Source organism: Calonectris borealis, chromosome 2, assembly GCF_964195595.1.
Source record: "Calonectris borealis chromosome 2, bCalBor7.hap1.2, whole genome shotgun sequence".
Classification (NCBI taxonomy): Eukaryota; Metazoa; Chordata; class Aves; order Procellariiformes; family Procellariidae; genus Calonectris; species Calonectris borealis.
The window spans coordinates 101,225,240-101,246,248 of NC_134313.1; the positions used below are offsets into that span (position 1 = coordinate 101,225,240).

The following is a 21,009-nucleotide window of genomic DNA, read 5'->3' on the forward strand; positions in this document are numbered from 1 at the left end:
GCCAAGAAGATGCAATGCACGTCAGGCAAGTTTCTCCTTTTCCTCACAGTGAAAACAAACACGGCAGTGCAAGTGAGCCCACTCGTACAGGGCAAGTGGTTTGAGAAACAGCTATTCGTGTAGGTCTGCGAGTATAGTAATATCTTTCTGATATACGAAATAACCTTTACAGTTTATTTTGTAATAACAGCGATGGCTTCTAGCTTTAGAGGTTCTGCTTTATCATCACAGCAGCTGGAAGGAATTGCTGCTACAGACGCTGGCCTTCTGTACACGCATTGTCTCAGCTGCGGTGACAAGCTCTGCTGCTGTGGCACTGCTACGTGCCATGGTGGTTCACCTGCCTTTGCATTTATATAGATACATCTGAATGATTCCATCTTCATGCTGATATACTGTAATTATTGATTCTGGTAAGAAGAAGAAAAGGTGCTGCATGCTTTTTGTGAACATGTACGCAGCAGAAAAATAGACTTGCTCTGAAATAAGTGCTGCCTGGAGAAAATGACAATGGGCCGAGCCGATTTCGTCTCATATTAATTCCCTACAAATATTAAGCACTTTTGTTTTAGAAACAGAGCAGGTAAAGAAAAAGTACACCCGTATTTTCAGCAGAACTGCAAGCATAGCAGACTTTACCCACCCTAATGGTTACAGCAATTATTTAACGACTAAAGCTCCAGACCCTTAGATCCACCGAGTTGCCTAATTCTGCACATTACTTGGTTAGTAACTTTGAAACCCAACATCTCAGCATCATTACAGAATGACAGCTATGTCTGAAATGCACTTTTTTCCACTAAACGTCTATCTTCGCCCAGAACGAAGAAAAACGTTATTCAGGAAGGGGCCCGAGGTCGGACAGCCGGCACCGGACCGTGCCCGTCCTGCCGCACCGGGGTAAACCTCCCTCCCAAAATACTCTCTTTTTTCACTTAAATAAAGGATGGAAATAGCAGTGCCGCCGCTGCGCGACGCCTGGCAGAGCCTGTGCCACCAACGGCTAACTCCCGGCACCCCAGCACGCCAGGGCCGCCGCCCATGTGGGCCGGGAGGTGCCGATGCCCTCGGTCCCCGGCCCCGGCCCCCGCCGCCCGCCTCCGCCCCGCCCCGCCCCGCCCCGCCCCGCCCCGCCCCGCCCCCGCAGGCACCGCCTCGCAGCCGGCCCGCCCGCGCCGTTCTTCTCGCTGCGACCGCCGCGTGAGCCATAAAATCAACCGCCACCGCTCACGGCGTCACCCGCGTGTTTTGCCACGTGCCGGAGGCGGAAGTGAGACGCCGCCTGTAGCGGAAGAGTAGGCGCCGGGGCGGCGCGTGCTCAGCAATGGCATTCCAGTAGCGGCGGCGGTACCCGCGGTTTCCCTCCTTCCCCCCTCTTCCTTCGTCGGGACCGGGTGGCGCGGCCATGGCCAGGGGTCAGGCGGCCGCCGCCACGGCTGTGAGCGGCGGGAGGCGGGCGCTGCTGCTGCTGCGGCCGCGCGGCGCGGACGGCGCCCTCCCGCCCGCCGCCGCCGCCTCAGGTGACCGCCGCGCGCCCCCCTCCCCCGCGCGCCGCTGCCTCGGCGACTGGCAGCGCCCGGCCGCGCCGCCGGGCTCCGGGACGGCCGTTACGGCCGTTAACGGCAGCGCGGGGTGGGGAAGGCGCGTCGGCGGGACCGGCAGGGAGAGTCGCCGCCGCTGCGGGGAGCGGGGTGAGAGCTGGGAGGGGGAGCGTGGCGCGGAGAGACGCGAGAGTGGGTGAGGGGGTCGGTACCCCTGCCCCCGTCACCTCACCCGCCCCCGGGAGTCCAGTGGCGTGGGGGCCTGCAAGGGCCTGTCAGCAGCAGCTTTGTGACCTGGCCGTAGGGCCAGTCCTAATAAGGACTGTTTCCCCTCCCCCCCCCCCGAAGGCTTAAATTGGTTACCCTTTATTGATCTTTAAGTAAGACAGCTAAGGCATTGTTGTATTTTCTGCCCACCCAAATGTTTTAAAATATAATGTCTTTGAAGACAGAGAATTCTGCCTCCTGACAGTTTACCTCATGTTGCATCTTACATTCTTTCTGTCAGCTAGTTTATGCACTGGTATTAAATTTCCCTGAATGCATGATTTCTGTAGTACTGATATTTGGGGAATGTGTTAGTAATTCTTCTAATAGCAATTTAGTGTCTAAAGGGCAACAATGAAGGTTTGCTTCTCTAATAAAGAATGGAAAGAGTCTGTGGATTTAGTCCTCAAAGCTACAAACTGCTCACAACTTCCACATTTTATGCTGGTAACTGTAAAGGACCAATTTTAAGACCCAGACACTTGGTAGGATTTTTCCAGGACAGGATATTCTTGGAGAGCATCTCGGAAGTGCAGCAGTAGCATTGTATTCTGTTTTAAAGCTCTTGTGCATAGCACTTGTTAGTCAGATACCTTTTCAGTTTCAAGCAAGCTGCGATAATCTCAATGCACAATCTAATATTTTGTCATAAATGGCACATATTTGGGGTAGTAAGGAAACTCCTGGAAAGCAAACATATTGGTTAAATATTCTTTCTTAAAAATAACATATGTTTTGTTTATCTTTTTTTCAGATGTAAGCAGTTCTGCACCATCATCTTTACAAAGCACAGGGAATATTTCCTTATTGGGAAATAGGAAGCTTTTTTTTGACACTCATGCGCTGGTATGCCTCTTGGAAGAAAATGGTAATTTGCTAGAAATGGGTAGCTATTTCTAATGTGATTTCATGGGTGATATTTTAGTTTACAAAGTTTGTTACTTGCTTCTCCTTGACATGTGATGTTACAGCTTCGTTTTTATGGATTTTTTTTTTTTTCATATACTGGCTAAGGACATGTAAGTTTTTTCTAATTCCAAAAGGAGACAGTGAGCTTATATAACTTTGATTGGAATAATTTACTATCGTATTGGTAATTAAAAAATGCTAAAGAGAAATTAGATTTTAAGAATTGAAAGCAAAAAACAGTTGTCAAGGTAGTGATTTAAAATGTATTAACTGGATTCCTACATATTTAGTATATAGCATCTTGAGTATGCAACAATGCGTTGTAATAGGATTGAATATGGACTACTATGTAAAATGTAGTTTTTAGGATATAATGTAGAATACTATATAAAATATGGCTGCTCTTATGCTAAAACATAGATAAGGGAATTGATTATTTTGGATTCATGCTAATGTTGCCGAGGTGGGGAAGGTACCTTAAGGTGAAGTGCAGTACAGCTGAATTGACTTCTGACAGCTCTCCATCCCTGAAAAGAGGAGGTCCCGGTCTCTTTTCCCTGCCATGTGGCTTCATCTCTTTCCATGTGCCAACCTAATTCTCAGAAAACTCTGTAGCTCTTTTGCTTGGTTAGTATTTGGAGACGCTAGTTTAATGAGCTCACAGAGCAGAGCACCAGGACACACACAAACTGGCAGGAGGAGGGATAGGAAAAGAGAGAGGAGGGCTATCTCTTCCTTTTGGTGGTGGCAAACTATTACATGAGCTCAGCTATTGAAAGCGACTCACTCTCAGACCACATGTGTGCTTTCTAACACTTCACTGCTGCTAGTTAGTTTGAAACAATCATGCTTTTGCAAGTATTTCTAAATCTTGTTCATGACATTTTTACTCCTACATTTTGAAAGTGGAAAAGCTGACAAGTATTTCTAGGTACAATGTTTTACGATAGTTTCCAATATATTCAGTTTAAAAGGTTTTTAATAGGGACTCAGAGGCTGGTAGGCCTAAAATCAGAGTGGTTAGCTCTGTTTTCAGTTGTTGAGTTTTGTACATCTTCAGTGGTTCTGAGGATTTATAGTATACTGAAAGTATACCCTGCTTTTCAGGATCAGAATTCTTACTCATAGAAATAACCATGTGTGAGAGATGACATTCCATAATACTTCTAGAAAATTTCCAGGAAAATATCCTGCTGATACTGTAATAGTGCTGTACTACAGAAGCAACTATACTGTGTCAGAGACATAATTTTGGGGTGGAGGAACTTGGATGTACTGACTGGTTGTGCTCTTTTGTTAGTGCTGGATCAAGAGGATTATGTTTATCTTTCATAACGGACATTTGTTTTAACTTGGTGCTGATTAGCAACTGGCATTTCTGTAAACTGTCCAGATTTAGGTCTCTCTCTGAATGTTGTTGCATTTCGTTTTGCTTAGGGTTCACTACTCAGCAGTCGGAGGTCATTGTATCTGCATTAGTGAAAATTATGAACACCAACCTGGATATGATTTACAAGGATATGGTCACCAAAGTGCAGCAGGTTAGCTCAAAGACGACGGTGAGGCTGAAGTAAATCAAAACCTAGTATGCTGCTAATGCAATATATGTTGCTATTTATTACTGTTAGACACTGTATTTTAGAAGTTTGAAGGTGAAGCACAAACATCCCTCTTTATTGGCTAGTGAATCGTCTTGAGTTTATCAAATACTTATCAAAGTGTTGTGGTGGACCTTGAGATTTAGGTACTGTGAGCTGGTACACAAACCACAGGTAGTTTTTGGGTTTCAACCTTATTGTAGCATGAAATAGAATTACTGAGGTGGCTTTTAGACAGACATAGGAGGTATTAATGCATGGATTTGAATAGTTACAGCTCCTTCATATATTCTTTTGTAGACTTGTAACAAGGAAGTACAGATTCCCTCAGTGATTTACCACCCTGTTATGTTGTACCTTTTTATTTATCTCTTTGTGTCACAATGACATCTATATTGGATTAGAATTGAGCTGAATTTCTTATATTATATAATGTTTTTAGGGCATGATTGGTGTGGTTGTATACATTGGTAACATATAGGAACATGTATAGTTTGGATGCTGATCTTGAAATCTATCTCCTTTTCCTTTGATGCATACATTGTTCATGGTATCCTCTAAATCTAGCCAGCATATACATTTTGGTGCGAGGAGGTTAAAAAAAACTTGCTTGGAAATAGACTGATAATGCTGAATATCCACAGAGATCCTTCCTGGCTACCAGGAAATTGCGTACAACTGAGCTGAATAGTTAGCTTTGACTTGTAAGGGAATGATTGTTTTAATGAATAATTGTGTCTGGAGGCAATGGTTCTTGTTCTAATACTGGCTGTGATTTTTTTGGAGGCCCTTTGTCAGGTCATACAAAGGGAGATCCATGTAAGGAATTGGACATGACAGTGTTGAATATTGCCACGTTGAGCTCTTAGGCATCTGGCTCCAGAAATGAAACCGAAATTCAGAGTAAGACATGATTCACTGCATGTGGAACTTAAGCATCTTTGAATGGGATTCACAATATCTGGTATGCTGGAATTCCCTGACACGTAAGCTAATAGACAACGCTGACAAGAAGCATAGCTGAAGTACAACCTCTTGGGCTGCTCTGCGAGGCTGGGATTCATGGCCCCGAGTCACCTTCTGAACACAGGCTTTAACTTATTTCATAGTAATAAGGCTGCTGTCTTAAAACGTGAGAAAACAGCAGCTGCTGTCTCCGTAGTATAATAGTCTTGGCAATAGGGCATCTCGTTAAGAAGCGGAATACCTGGATTTTGCACCACCTTCCATTCAGGGAGACTTCAGCTCATCTTTCCTACCACCTAGATTCCAGGCAAAGCAGATGTGGGTGAGCTTCCTCCCCCTGTGGTGAACTTGTTCCACAGTCAATCAGAGAATGCTATGTTAAAGGGACCCTTTCTCCCATGGTTGGTTATATTTCACAGTAAGCAGTCATTGCATCTCTGCCTCCTTCTATGCTTAGCTTTTTTTGAATGAAAACAGACAGGTTTTTCTTTGTTGCTCCTGATGGTAGATGTTTTCTGAGACTGACTGGTAGATTCCACCTTCAGGTGACTTTCTGTCATTAAGATTGAAATACGCAGGTTTGTATGGCATGCTAAGATAGAAGCAGCTCAGGAGGTGTGTATGCCATGAACTCTGGGCAATATGATAGAACCTGTAGTTCCTTATAGTCTTTGAATACATAAGAGCTTATGCAAAAAGAGAATGATGAGTTGGAAGAGGATTTGAAAAGTTGTGGATGTAGCTATCGCCGTTAGGCCCTGGTTTGGGTATGTAAAAGATGAAATATTAACTGGTTAGATAAAACCTTGGAGGGAGTGGAAAATATGTGTGTGGGTATGTATAGAGATGATGAAGAGAGAGAATATGGAAGAGTCTGTTTTCTGTTTTACTGAGCTCAGTGAAGAGGGGAGAGAACAAAAGCAAGCTGGAGACATCAGGGAGTAAGAGAGGAGGTTTCCATGGCAATACTCTTTCTGTAGACTTTTTGTAACATATCTAGTACACTGAGACATTTTTTTCAGTGTTGTGGTCAGATAGCCTGGTGTGGCGTCTCCAGATGCCACTTAAACATATAGCACTGTAAGTTAGAATAGCATTTCCTGATGAAAGTGGAGTTAGAGTGCTGTGTCAGATTTGTCGGGCTCTTAGTCCAGAATCAAAAGCAAGGGACTACTTATTAGGGGGAGATCTTCAGCGAAGAGGAGGCAGTCCCTGTTTGCATGTGTGGATAGTGTAGGATCTAGAACAACGTCTACAGACTTTTCCATCCTTGAAGGTTGCAGAGAATTCTTGTTTGCCTTCTGTCAACTCAGTATAACAGACTGAGAAGAGCAATTAAAAGTATAAGTATAGTGCATGATTCTGAGTAGTGAAGCAGAGTGAGCCCCCTTGCAGGGGGAGGTAAAAAAGGAGGTAATTACAAAAGAGTATGGTTGCACTGAGGAGTTTTGGTCTGAAAGGCAGCTTTCCTCATTTAGCTCAGAGACCCATCTTCTCTCCCTAATGCTTAAGAATTTGAAGATTTGGAAGAAACTATTTCCTAGGCTATTAATTGAATTGTTCTGATCTGTGTTAGCACTACTAATTTTGTCAAACTTTACCATCGTTTGAGCCTAACTTGCTTATTCTGTCACTTAATTTATCTTACTTTCTGAAACTCAGATAATCGGTCTGAAATTGCTGAATTAAAAATTTCAGGGTACCAAAATAGCCTATCGTATTTGTAGGCATAGATGAGAAAAAGCGTTATAGTTACAGTATGTTCTGAGGGTTTTTTTCCCCTCTTTTAAAGGAAATTGCACTTCAGCAAGTAATGTCCCATATTGGTGGTGTGAAAAAGGACATGATTATTTTGGAAAAAAGTGAATTTTCAGCACTTCGTTCAGAAAATGAGGTAAAAATCACTATCTTGGAAAGTGCTATTCTAGCACTTGCTTATTTTTTCTAACGATGTAAAAACGCATCTTGTACCCAAGAGGTTGGCTGTGGGACCACTATGGTTTAACATCTTCATTAATGACCTTGTTGATGGGGCAGAGTGCACCCTCAGCAAGTCTGCAGATGATACAAAGCTGGGAGCAGTGGCTGATACACCAGGCAGTTGTGCTGCCATTCAGAGGGACATCAACAAGCTGGGGAAATGGGATGACAGGAATCTCAGGAAGTTGAACAAATAGAAATGCCATGTCCTGCCCCTGGGGAGGAATAGCCCTGTGCACCAGGACAGGCTGGGGGCTGACCAGCTGGAAAGCAGCTTGGCAGAAGAGATCCTGAGGGTCCTGGTGGACGCCAAGTTGACTGTGAGCCAGCGATGTGCCCTTGTGGCAAAGAAGGCCAACAGCCTCGTTGGCAGTGTTAGGAAGGCTGCCAGTGGGTGAAGGGAGGTGATCCTTCCCCTCTGCCTGGCACTGGTGAGACTTCATCTGGAGTGCTGGGTCCAGTGCTGGGCTCCCCAGTGCAAGGGAGACGTGGACATGCCAGACATAGTCCGACAAACGTCCACAAAGATCAGTAAGGGACTGGAGCACCTGACATATGAGGAAGGACGGTGAGAGCTGGGACTGTTTAGCCTGGAGAAGAGAAGGCTCAGTGGGGATCTCATCAATGTATACAAATATTTGAAGGGAGGGGATAAAGAAGACCGAGACAGGCTCTTTCCTGGTGTTGTCCTGTGGCAGAGCAATAGTTAATTGGCACAGACCGAAACGCGGGAAATTCTATTTAGGCATAAGAAAACACTTTTTACTGTAAGGGTGGTAGAACACTGGAATAGGATACCCAGAGAGGCTGTGGAGTCCCTATCCTGGAGATATTCAGAACCCAACTGGACATGGCCCTGAGCAACCTGCTCTAGTTGCCCCTGCTTTGAGCAGGGGATAGGACTGGATGATCTCCAGAGAGAAGATGCTACAGCTATACCCATTTCATGTATCTTTTGAAAGAGGTAAAGTAATAGAATAATTTGAGTTAGAAAGAGCCTCTAGAGAACATTAGGTAGTTGCAGGCTGCAGTATCATTGCCATTTAGCCATCTCTTCTTAAAGCTGAACAAACCCAGCTCTGTCTCCTTCTCATCCCCCCACCCCTAACATAGTGTGCTCCAGCCCCCCATCATCTTCATGGCCCTCCCTGGACTTGCTCCAGTATGTCAGCATCTGTCTTCCACCAGGGAGCCTAAAGCTGGACACTGCACTTCCAGTGCAGGCTCACAAGTGCTAAATATGGGGAAATAATCACTTCCCTTGGCCTGCTGGGTTTATTCTTGCTCATACCATTCTATGCATTTGGCCACTTCTACTGCTGTGGGACATTGCCAGCTTCTGTCTTGTGCTGTTATTTGGAAGCGCACAGCATTGAGTAAACATGCATGTGTATACACATGCATATATCTATACATATATGCATATACACATGCATATATCTATACACATACTGAGGACGTAGAGTTAAACCACACTCATTTTGCCTTCTTTTTCACATTATGGATTATAGTCATTGTTACTGATCATGCAAATTCATTAGTATTTCTAGATTATGTGTGTTTATATATACTAATAAAGTGTACAATTTTTTTCTACTCTCCCAGAAAATAAAACTTGAACTCCAGCAGATAAAGAAGCAAGTCATGGTAAGATACCATACCCATATAATTAAGAGTTAACACCTGTCTAGTTTGCTTTAAATAAAAAATAATTGTTGCTTTCAAGACTATTTTAAAAGCTGTGCTTAATTGTTGTGATATATAGGATACTGAGATTGCAGTTGATGGTATGCTGTGGGCTGCAGCAAAAACAATTCCATGCATACTTCATTTATGGTGACAGAGAACTGTGAATGGTACAAGAGTTGAAGAAAAATGTAACTGAAGATTTTTTTACTTGCATGTCCTTAATTTAGATTCAGAAAGTGGCTAACTGCCATGTCATGGTTACGGCTGAGTGAATTTCTGCATTTAGGGCTGCCTGTTACATGTAAAAATGCAACAGTTTGGGTTTTTTTTTTGTTGGGTGGTGGTTTTTTGGTGGTGTGGTTTTTTTTTGTCTGAAGACATATCTGTTAGCTGTCCAGAATTTAAAATAGCTTTTAAATTACTTCTTTAGGCCATTACGTTTGGGACCATTATGTTATGTTTGGTCCCATTTGTTTGGGAGCAAATGACCTTTGCAAGAAAACAGACTCTCTGGAGAAAACGTAGCTCTGTTAATGATCATACAGATTGTTATCCTTATCAGGTTTAAGCATCAGTGCTGTGTTTCTGTTCTTTATGGTTTGCCTGTGTTGAATAACACTCCAAACATCAAAACTACCATCAAAAACAAGATTGTCTCAAAATCTATTATTTCAATGGGTGTGGAGTTATAAGCAGCCTTTGCACAGAAACAAACATTCTTGCAACAGTGATTAAGATTGGAAACTGGGAAATATTAACTGTTTTTTGGAGAGTATGGTCATCTGACTTGAGAACTGCTGTTTCCTGCTGTGATGTCCTTCTTAGCTGGAAAGATGGAGCATTCTTCTTTCTGTCAGGTTTATCCATGAAACTGGCAGAATATTGGACTTGTTGAGCTAGCTGACAATGTGGTCAAACTCAGCCTAGTGCCTCATTGCCATTTCTGTCCTATTCTTTTCAATTTCTTTTTGCACTGTCATCTCCAAAAGGAGAACATAAATTTCTCAAGGCTAATTCTGAATGTTTTATATTGTGTTATGAAATGCTTAATGCATCTGGGTTTTCAGAATACCATTTTAAAATACATTTGGCATCTGATTTTTGAATTGTAACTTATTTTATGGTTTTAGTTGCATATAAAGTTAGTGTAATCCACTGGTAGAGTGGATCTGAGGATCAAGGATCTGAGTCATCTTTTCTTAAAAGCTAGATGTCTTTAAATTTTACTTTTAACTCTAAATATAAAATAACTTGCCCTTGTGAGAATTACGTTTGCTCATACTTGTTCCTCTAAAAGACAAGAAGACACAATGTTATAAAAGTTTAAGAAAAATTTATTTCTAATTTTTTGATTCATTAAACCAGTTAAAGTTCAAAAATTGAAACATAGCAATTGAGTCTAATTATTATTCATACTAACTTAATGAACTCTTGACTAGTTGACATTGGCCTACTTGAGAGATGCTTACTTGTTTTTAATAGTAGAATCTCCCAGAGCATCAGCAATCTTTTGCTTCTCCCACACATTCATCTGATTGGCAGTTTGCCTCATGACAAACTGTCAGCTGGCTGGAATTCCTGCCAGGAGGTTGCATTAAAATGGCAGCTGTCACTGAGAAAAGCAGGAATCACTTACAGCTATTGATGAAGTAAAGTGCAAGTGTACAACTTATGGTCCTTTAAAAAAGTTAGATGTTTAAAAATATAATAAATATTTCCAGACTTCTGAAATGTCTGTAGCTTTTTCTGAAAGCCCTAGATGTAGTCTTTAAAAACAGATTTTCTTTTACATTGGAAGGTTAGAAGCTGCTTTTTAAGTCATCTTGTGGATCAAGATTGCTTCATGGAGGAAGTCCAACTTACATGTGTACCTAGGCATGGATTTCTAGAAATCAGAGAGGGTTATGGGATATATGAAACATTCCCAGCATTTGTAGAAGGATGTGCTCTCAATTAACTGCTGTTCTCAGTGTTCTGGTTTTAAAAGCAATTGTTGTTTTTTGATTCTGAGATCCAATTCATACTATAGAACATGAGTATTTCCCGGGGGAAGAATAGGAATACTTAGACTATTGAAAGTTTTTGAAAGTATATTAATTGGAGAGAAGCTTGATTCCTGAGATATGTAAAGAAAGGCACAATATATTTGTCTAATTTTTTCTGCTTATGATTAAACAGAAAATCTTGCTTGCTGCTTTATCAATTTTTTTCCCATTAGGATGAAATTACCAAAGTTCGTGCAGATAACAAGTTAAACCTAAACCTAGAGAAGAGCAGAGTAAAAGAATTGGTAAGTTTTGGTTACTTTCTTCTAGAAACATCTAAACAGTGAGTAATCTCCAAATTTGGGTAGGAGCATCTTACCCAAAAAGCATTTCCATATTAATTTATAGTATCATTCAGCTTCAAGATGGTATTGATCCAAGTTACTCATCCTTATGCTGTACAAGGTGCCGCCATGTTTGGTTTTGTATGTCTATCTATTTTGATTTGTTTTAATATCAAGATTAACATATTACACTTAAATTTATTAGATATTTAATCTAAATATGCTGACTAGCTGCCTAGAGGTTCTCTATGTTCTTACTGTATCTCTTTCTCTATTTTCACACTTAATTAAGTTTACACATTTCATTAAATTTATCATCATTGAAGATGTTTCATTTCCCTATAGCTAGAGAATTTATCATGTAGCTAGTTTGTTAGGAAATACCTATTGTGAAAATACTTGTAATTTATTTTTATTTTTTTTAAATGTAACTGGTACTGGTTCAGATTGTTTTGAACTTTGAAATATCTGGTAGAACTGAATTGATGTGATCTTAAATTAAATAACGTAGATGAAGAAGTAGATTAACAAGTTTTTGCGTTACATGTAGCACTCTAAATACAGTTCTGTTCCCGTAGATTTTTTTTTTAATAGCTTTTAGGATCTCAAAGAAATTGGATCTTCTAAATGGAAAGATCTTTTAATGACATTTTTCTATTAATTTTATTTCTTATTCAGTCCTTTTTCACAAGTGTGTAATGAAGACTTAATATTTATCTCCAGTCTAGGCAATAAGAACTGTTCAAGTAGATATCATTTATCTTCTGTATGTGCCCCCTTGAAACTTTTCACAATGATTAGTTTAGGTAACAGCTGTGTCAGCTATTTAGTATAATGACTAACAGTCTGTTATCCCATCAAGGGATATCCCGTCAAGGTAGACGCTTGAATAAAGTACAACTTGAGCAGGTAGAATTCTTGTTTAAAGGTTAATACTTTATGCTAATGTTTTAAAAAAGTATCATATGAAGTGTATTAACTGCGTAGATCGTAAGCTTTGCAATACTTTGGGCTTAGAAAACCTATTTAAAACCACTTCACCAGTGATAAATTAGGCACTAGTGTTTTCTTGTATATTTATGTAGGATCCTGGAATCTGGACTCTGTCTGTTGCTCAGAACACTACATTATTTTTACTGCCTCCAAGGAAAAGCAAACTGTGCATGTCAACTTTCTCTTAAGAAAGTCGACCAACTTTGTAGTCTGTTGTGCAACTATAATTTCATAGTTTCTATGAAAATTGCTCTTTTTTTTCCTCCCCCCACTCCCCCACTTTAACTGCCAGCTCTGCCATGCATGAACAGAAAAGGAAAAAGGCAGATGAATGGGGAGCAGGTTGTAGCATATATGCTGAGTTGGGGGTGAGACGTAATCCAGTGTTTTCTATAGTAGGCAGAGCATCATTTACTTGGATTCTAAATGTGACTTAGGACTGAATATCTAGCTTACTGAGAATAAAACTCAGGATAATTGAAGGTTACTGTGCATTCTTACTAAGTTACTATTCAGAAGAGAAATATCCGAAGTTTAAATTGATTTAACTTGAAGCACTAAGTAAAATGTTCTTATCCTTTAGTTTTGCTTGGAATAAGTACCAAAGGAGAATTTCTTAATTTGTCAACACTGCTGTGGGCAGTCTTTAACGTTTCAAACTCTAAATGCTTTATCTTTTAATTAGTTGAATGCAACTTTACATTTCTTGGAGAATCCTACGTCCCTTAGTGCACATCTGTTTATGCTGTGATTTATATCTGCAATGATGTGGATGTGATTTAGAAACTCAAGTATGGTACAAAATTCCATATGTATTCATGTGTTCATGCATCACAGTGCCTTTAAGCTTGCTGTTAAAAATCTCAAGATGCATCTGACAAAACTGAATTTTTTCTGCACTGTGAAAAACATGGACTTAAGGGGAAATCTCCCTGTTGAATTTCAGGGAGGGGGTTTAACCTTTTCTTTCCTCCTTTTTTTTTATGCACTGATGTTATTACAGATGTGTGGTGATGCCTTCCAGTAAAAGGGTGTATTTCACTGTCTTAAACCTAAGTTTAAAATCATTGCGTCTGACCTAGAGAGTTCTAGCCACAAAGCAAAACTTTAACCCAATACAAACATCAAGAAAGAAGCTTGTAGAATAGAAATTATTCAGAAAATGTGTATTTGGCTAACAGCATCTACTTAAAGTAAAGCAGACAAACTATTTCAATCCATAAAATTGTTTATTTTAAGTGTCACGGTTCTTCTGATAGCGATGATCACTTTATTAATGTGAGGTCAAATTCTTACGTGAAATTTCACCTCAAACGTAATTTTAATTAGATTCTTTTATAAATATTCTGCCATCTTACCACTTTCAAAAATATGTATTTATATAAAATGTCTGAATTTCTTTTTTTGTCCTTCTCTTCATTTTGCAGAATCTAGTGACTGTTTCATTAATTGTAGACATGCTGTTATTTGTCTTTGTTATATAATTTTCCACATTTGTAGCAGCCTGCTATCTCTTAACTTCATCTTTAGGTCAGTCAAAAGTCCAAACGGAGCTCTGGATCCTTAAGGAGGGTTTTTCAGTGCTGAGGCATTTATGTAGATTAATCTGAGTTTAATGTTAAAGTGGAATAAGCTTCCAGAGTGGAGGGAAAATAAAGCAACTTTCCTCATGGGAATGTCAACAGATGAGGTTATTGCTGTGTAACTGAGGGTGCCTGATGACCTTAATACTCTGCGCTATAGACTGGCCGTTTAGCAGCGGTCTATGAGTAATTGAATTGCTCCAGTAGTGGGACAGGAACCATTATAGATGTCAAGGTAAATCACGCCTGTTCATGAGTCAGAAAGGTAACCTGCCTTAAAGGTATGCTTCTTTAATTTGGATTTAACTTTCCTTGAACCCAAATAGCTATAACTTAAAAATAAGCCACCATTTCCGATGTTCCACAAATTAATGGCTTAACGTGAGATACAAATGTTCTATATTTAACAAATATATCATGAAATGATGGTCAGAACAATACAAATGCTGAGCGCATGCAATGCTGGCTAAACATTTCTTTGATAGCTGAGTTTGATATGGTGTTTTAAAACTGTACTCCCCTTCCTGAAGAAAGTAGATGGTTCAGTCTTGATTGTGCTTGTATGCTTGATGGATTAGTTAACTGTTCCAGAATTATTTACTGTTTAGAGTCATAGGTCTTTGTTTTTCAGAAATGCAAATCTGTCAACCTTACTTCCAACTGCTTATTAATATGTACATTTTTTGCAGAAGATGAGTGTCTGACGTACTTGTTGCACTTTACAGTTCGGAGGTGTGGATGAACACCTGTCTAAATTGTGCTTTTTCCGAAGGACAGCAATTATCCAACAATACTGTCTCCCAAGTGTTGTCAGACAATAATCTTGTGCAGATTCAGTGTTCTACAGTTCTTTGGAAACAAAGAAATGTGCTTTTAAGTGTGAGGAAGAAGTTTAATGACAATATCATGTTTATCTTTTTTTTTCCCCCCCTTTCCCTCTAGTACTCACTTAATGAAAGAAAACTACTTGAAATGAGGACAGAAATAGTGGAATTGGTAAGAACTTGGTAGCTGATTATAAAGCAGCAAATCTTTTTGTACTTGTGTTATAGACCTGGTATTTTTTTTGGAGTTGTTCATGTCTTTAGGCACTTTAATGTACAAAATGTCGTTGTGCTTTATTATTTCCCTGTGTATTTTCGTATTGGTACAGATAACTGAAGTGTCAATAGAATAAAAAGGCTTTCATATATACATGCAGAAGGTCTAATAATATATATAAACTGTTCAGTGGTCACTCTGTTTTGAAACTTCATGCATATAGTATTTTCTCTAGATGGAATTCTACTCTTAATGTTAGTTTGTGAAATTAATTTCCACACACACCCCCCACTCAGTGAGACTGAAACACATTGCTAGATTGATTTAGCTTCATTTTAGAGGAGGTTTTTACCAAGCACTTCCTCTTCCTTTTGTTTCCTTTCTGTAGTATAGGGAATTATCCCTAGGAAGATGTGTAGCAGTAAATCATTAACTGATTCACAATGTTTCAGAGGTGCTGATTTAAAAATATCAGCAACTCAGCAGCTGTTGTTCTCAGTTTACAAGTTTGATCTTTCAGTCTTTTCTGTGTAATAATTCTATCCCATGTCTTTCACAGAAGTCCTGTCTTCTGTCATAATCAGATTCTGAATTTGTCTGTAGCTGTTCTTGTGGTAGAATTCATTACAAGGTGAAGACATGCTTTTTTACATCAGAAGACCAATTCTCGGTTTTTCTAATGATCCATAAATCTTGATGCTCTGATATGTTTTTGTCACAAGAGACTCTTAGACTTCTCAATAGCTCTTATAATTGAACAGTGACTTTAATATCGGTGAGCCAAACAACAGATTGAAGTTCATGTTTATGCTACTAGATTGAGATAAGAAGGCATCCAGTTCTGCCACTTCCTAGATTACGTGTTAAGGAACGTGTAATCATATAAATTTCCTGAGTTCACCAAATTATTCAATTCCTTGGATATAATCAGATAGGAAGGAACTTGTTCTCTTTGAATTCAAATTAACGTACATTTAAGGAGGAACCAAAAATACAACTTCAAGGGATGGGTTACATTTCTAAATAAACTAGAAACTTTTCAAATTGCATTATTTTGTTGCTTTGTTTTTTAGCATGCGCAACAAGATCGAGCTCTGACCCAAACAGACAGAAAAATAGACACAGAAGTTGCAGATCTGAAAACAATGCTCGAATCGCACAAACTTGATAATATTAAGTACTTAGCAGGTAAGGAATCTGATGGTTGTCTCTGATGGTGAAACTGTTAAACATTGTTAAATGTTTGGCTAACTCTTGATTGAGTGTATTCATAAAGGCCCTGATTAAAAAAAAAAAAACTTTAGATAGTCTCAGTCAGGATTAGCAGCCTTATCTCTGTACTTAAGCCAGATAAAGTTTCCTATGATTTGCAACTTTATTTTGCCTGGGCTATGACTGTATGACTTTTTAGTTTTTTCCCCTGCTTTATGCTGTAATAATAATGTGTATGAGAAATCTAAAAGACTGCCTGTTAACAAGGGCCAAAAAGTTCTTGTATGCCTGACTTAATTTATAAAAGCAGCCTGCTGCATGCATTTCTAGGATTTCTTCATCTGTCTGATGGACATCTATATGCAAAATGGAACATTTCAGCTTTTCTAACTGTTCAGTGCCACATGTTCTTTAAACTTTCATTTTTCAGGCATGTACATTAGAAAAATACTATATGTGTGTGTGCCTACATTATTGCCCTAGGTAACTAATATTTTGACATTTTTCTACTGAGTGTGCACTGCTATTAAATGAGCAGGTTTGCAGTAGAAAATTATTCTTCTGATTTAGATTTTCTGATTATTCTTTCACAATGGATTTTGTCACAAGTACAATCGTTTAGGTCTATTCATAGTACTGTACTTCAGGCATATCCTTTAGAGAGAACCATTACTGGAAAATAAAAGGCAATTTATTAAAATGAGAGGAATTCTTTTCCCCACCATCCCTACTCAAAAACATGTTGAACTCTGCATGGAAAAAAAAATGATTTTCATTGTGTTTGAAGTGGTCCTGTTGCAAAGTGACAAAAATCTTTTGCGTGTATATCTAGAAACCAAAAGTTGATGTCATTTAGATAAAAATTTAAAAAAAAGCAAACTGATAAGCCTCGTTAAAGATAGCTTTCATTTATTTGTTTGCTGAATACTTGACTGTGATTTAATAATCCTGTTATTCATTTCCTCACTTTACAATTTTAACTTGCCATATTGATCTTTTTTGGAATGGTAAGCAACTAAGGGTTTTTCAGCCTTTTGATAGTTTTCTAGCCCAGTTTTCCTGCATTCTTTTTTTCCTTCCTTCTTATTTGTCATTTTTGTGCCCTTCCACCTTGAAATTTTGTTGTAAATTTATGAACTTATTTTCTTAATGGGGAAGGGGTGGTGGTTACACTTCTAGTATTGTAGTAAGACGTGTACATAGCTTTCTGAAGAAATGTTCCAAGAGCTAATGATTTGTTGTCTCCATTTTCCTCCCCATTTTTATTTTCTTTTAGGTTCAGTATTTACATGCCTTACTGTAGCACTGGGATTTTATCGTTTATGGATATAATAAAACATCAGTTTAAAGGGCCTTATATTGTCTTGGTTTCTGGAAAAAAAGAAGTTTTATCTTTGCCTGGACTTTAACCAAGTCTTGACTGTGGTGGGTTTTTTTTTGTAAAGCAGACTGTATTGAGAATGTAACCAAAGACGTGCCTAGAAACAAACTGTACACATATCATGCATATTTTGAAACTTACCTCTGATGAAAGCATGCTATACATATTTCTGCCATTTCCCTCCATTCCGAACTGCAGTACACCTTGCTGCCACAAAGTGTGATATAAGCAAAGACTAGCATTCATACCGATCGTATGGGGCTGCATGCTGTAGAGAAGAATCTATGGAATTATGTTCCATTGCCTATTCAGACATGCTTGCCAGAGTCAGTTGCACGTATCAGACTGAAGTCTTGATTATTAATGTAAAACTGAAACTACACGTTTTGTGGCTTGGAGGCACTCTTGTATAAGTAGAATTTGTGTTAACTGAATCATGTTTAATTCCCTCCTTCTAACACTTGTTCATACAGTGTACATACTATCAAATATTTAGTTTGCTATTTTTATAGCATTACAGTTATCAGCTTGTTTTCCAGATGGCCGTCCAATCAGTCATCTTTCATGGAAGAGTACTGTGTAATGATAGCAGTGTTTGCTGCTAGTTTTGTTTGTAATATATTTGTAGAGATTTTTGTGACTAACTTGCCTTTGGTACATGTAAGTATCTGATACTCATTCCATATGCTAATTGTTAACTTTACCACTGTAACTGGAAGTTTGAAATGCAGCAAAATACTCTAGTTGTGTTAACTTATGGTTAAGTGATACAGTGTCTCCGGTGCTGCCCTCTTGATGGAGGGGAATCGATGCTTCTAGAAAGGAAAGAGATTTTTAAATAGTGGTTATGAAGCAGCGTCTTAGGCGAGGGAACTGCGATACCAACAGTCTTATGGGTTTTTTGTTGTTTTACTTAAAAAAAAAAAATAATTGCTGTTGGTTCTTCAACTGTGGAACTTTGATAGTGATTATAATAATGAAAGCAGTAATAGAGACCTGCAAGGATGTTTAATCCAGTTCTGAGCAAGTCCATGTGAACTAGTAAGTGCAACTGAAAGCAGTGAAGGAAGGCGTCCAGCGTATCCAGATATCTATCATTCTTGCACTGATGAAAAGGCTGCTTTAGTAGCAGAGCTGCCATCTGTGTTCCTTCAGTTAAGGGAAATTTCCCCTTCTTGCTTGCTCTTAGGAAGAGAAAACAATCTATGCACTGGTAATAAATGCTGTTAGAGCACAATCAGGCTTTGCTTAATGAAAGTAAAGCTGTTTGGCTACTTTGTGCCTGTACTGTAATAAACATTTAACTTTTTTGGTGGTTGGGAGTGCCAACTTTGATCACGTGCAAGTGTGGAGGAAGAGATGCATGCCTGTAACAATACTATACCTGAAATAAAGAATTTTGAATATTTCATAGAGCATGCTGAGTTTTCATTATAAATGCAACTTTTTAATTTGAATTTAATCTCTTTGTTTGAAGGTAAGTCACTGCTAACAGGACTTTTAAGCTAAGAATTAGCAAAGTTGACAGCCCTCTAACACACTGAAGAGAAAAGAACAGTCAATAATGTAAGGAAAACTATTATTGCAGAATAACAGCCCCTTTAAATTGAATTAATCTATATTCAACGTCTTCACTCTTTTGTTTAAAAAATATTTTTTGTACTAACTTATAGGACTTGACACTTTCTCAAATTAGACAAGCAATAATTTAACGTTTGGAATGACTTCAGTGTTGGTTCCTATCTTCCCAGGACAGATGATTCTATATATGTCTATGTAATCAGTACATCTTTGCCTGTATGCCTGAGCATCTGATAAATAGTCGCTAAAATAATTATTTAGAACTAATTTTAAATATAGGATCTATCCTGCTAAAAATAGATACTATGCAAATAAATTTCTTTTCAGGGCAGGTGGAGGGAGGAAGTGAAAGATTATAGAGCAGCATTGTCCTGGAATTAGCAAAGTGTCAGGAAAGCTAGCATTTCTTGGTGAGTGTTCTAAACAAGGAATAAAGTTAGTATGTCCTTCAGGAAAAGGACACTATAAATAGAACATTATTATTTCCTAGCCCATAAAGTCTTGAAGTGTGACGTAAAAGCTTGTTACTCCTATCCTATGTGCATATATGCAAAATCTTCTCCCATTTCCTCTGATTTTAAAGATCAGTTTAGCAATCTTTCTAACACAGTCCTGTCATGTGTACCACATGTATTTATTGGCATTCCAAAAAGAGAGAAAATCTCTCCATATATTTCCAAACACAAATTCTTTCAAAGAGAGATTTAAACTCAAAGAATGAACCTTTTGGTGCAGCAAGAAGCAAATACATCAGGACATGCTACTAAATATCTCTTGAAAAGCAACAGTTGAGTGTCAAATGATTGCTAAATTCATAAATAGGAGACCAAGTTGGCAATTCTCCAAATTTTTTTCTGTAAGACTCACTCTGTATAATGCTGTATATTGTCTTTAATTTGAATAGGTAGCAATTTTAAATGTACAGAAATACTTTTCAGGTCTCTAGCTTCAGATTTTGATTTTTAACTTGCAGAGCTCATTCAAAAGATACAAGTGAAAAATAAATGAGACTGTTTCACCTTAAAACCACTTCAGCTGTGGAAAAAATGCAGTAGCTGGCCCTTAATTCAGAAATGTATCTGTTCATTTCCTGCCTGGCAGGAAAAAAGTATAAAAGAAAAAATTCAATCTAGAAATGTTAGATCTCTCAGGCTCTCTCTTTAAGTTAGTTTGCAAGAATAGAGGATGCAGCTAAAGCTGAGCTCCAGCTCTGATTTGCTTTCAGGAAGAGCCCCTCTCTGCTGAGGGTATGTAAGAGTAGCAGTCTGCCTATGTTAAAACTAGTTGTGAGTTTTCCCTGTGAACTTTCATGTTCACACAGCAAAGGCTCCTCCGTAAGGGAGCCGTCTCCTTTTCATGGCATGTATTAGCTAAATTGTTTGCTTCAAGTATTTTATTACTGTTAAATCACATGCTGTCTAGCCCTTTCTCTGTTGGAAGTGTTGGTTGCATCATTCATTTCCCAGAATGTTGTAGAGTTGTATTTAAAACCACGAGCTGACAAATGGAAACATATTTTTAATGTAGGTATGAAATCTGCTTCAATTTTTCTAACAACAAATGTTTTGGTTTACTAAAAAAAGACTTATTCTAGTTGTGAATATTCACTTAACTGACCTTTTCACAAATGGTGAAGTCCTAGCTCCGTGGAGCTATTAACAGTTCCTATTGACTTTGGAGAAGGCGTGCTTTTACCTTGTAGATATTTTGAGTCATGCTGCTTTGGTGGACTTTTCTCTTCTTACTCTTGCTACCATCTGTAGACCTCCCACAGGAAAACTGGTGGGGTTTTTTGTGGGTTTTTGGGTTTTTTTAATCAGCAAAGTTAGCTAAATTCCTGTGACTAGTTCCTTTGAACTACTGGTTGCAAGGTGTGAGCAAGACTTAGTTTAGCATCTCCCACTGAGTTTTCAGGAATCAAGTAAACTGCCTTTATTAT

At 38.9% G+C, this 21,009-nt stretch overlaps 1 protein-coding gene across 6 annotated transcripts; it reads left to right on the forward strand.

Annotated features, from left to right (window-relative positions):
• The first annotated feature begins 1,260 nt into the window (after positions 1–1,260).
• On the forward strand, positions 1,261–18,904 carry MCUR1 (mitochondrial calcium uniporter regulator 1). 6 transcript variants are annotated; one of them, XM_075142790.1, is made up of 9 exons: positions 1,261–1,520; positions 2,563–2,676; positions 4,155–4,258; positions 7,074–7,175; positions 8,867–8,908; positions 11,169–11,240; positions 14,798–14,851; positions 15,970–16,084; positions 17,385–18,904. In XM_075142790.1, the coding sequence occupies exons 1-9, from the start codon at positions 1,406–1,408 to the stop codon at positions 17,438–17,440; spliced, it is 774 nt and encodes a 257-aa protein (XP_074998891.1). In that variant the 5' UTR covers positions 1,261–1,405; the 3' UTR covers positions 17,441–18,904. The 6 variants fall into 6 exon arrangements, 5 of the variants coding, with proteins under 5 accessions (XP_074998891.1, XP_074998886.1, XP_074998887.1 ...); XR_012672514.1 differs by lacking the exon at positions 17,385–18,904 and adding an exon at positions 12,365–14,136 and having other exon boundaries at positions 1,279–1,691; positions 15,970–16,086; XM_075142785.1 differs by having other exon boundaries at positions 1,279–1,691.
• Positions 18,905–21,009: the final 2,105 nt, after the last annotated feature.

What these genes read in the sequence shown, in the direction of transcription:
- MCUR1 (XM_075142785.1), top strand. Translation starts at nt 1,406, where the DNA reads ATGGCCAGGGGTCAGGCGGCCGCCGCCACGGCTGTGAGCGGCGGGAGG. An exon ending in AGATAAAGAAGCAAGTCATG is followed by an intron (nt 8,909 to 11,168) that starts GTAAGATACCAT and finishes TTTTCCCATTAG; the next exon opens with GATGAAATTACCAAAGTTCG. An exon ending in GGACAGAAATAGTGGAATTG is followed by an intron (nt 14,852 to 15,969) that starts GTAAGAACTTGG and finishes TTTGTTTTTTAG; the next exon opens with CATGCGCAACAAGATCGAGC.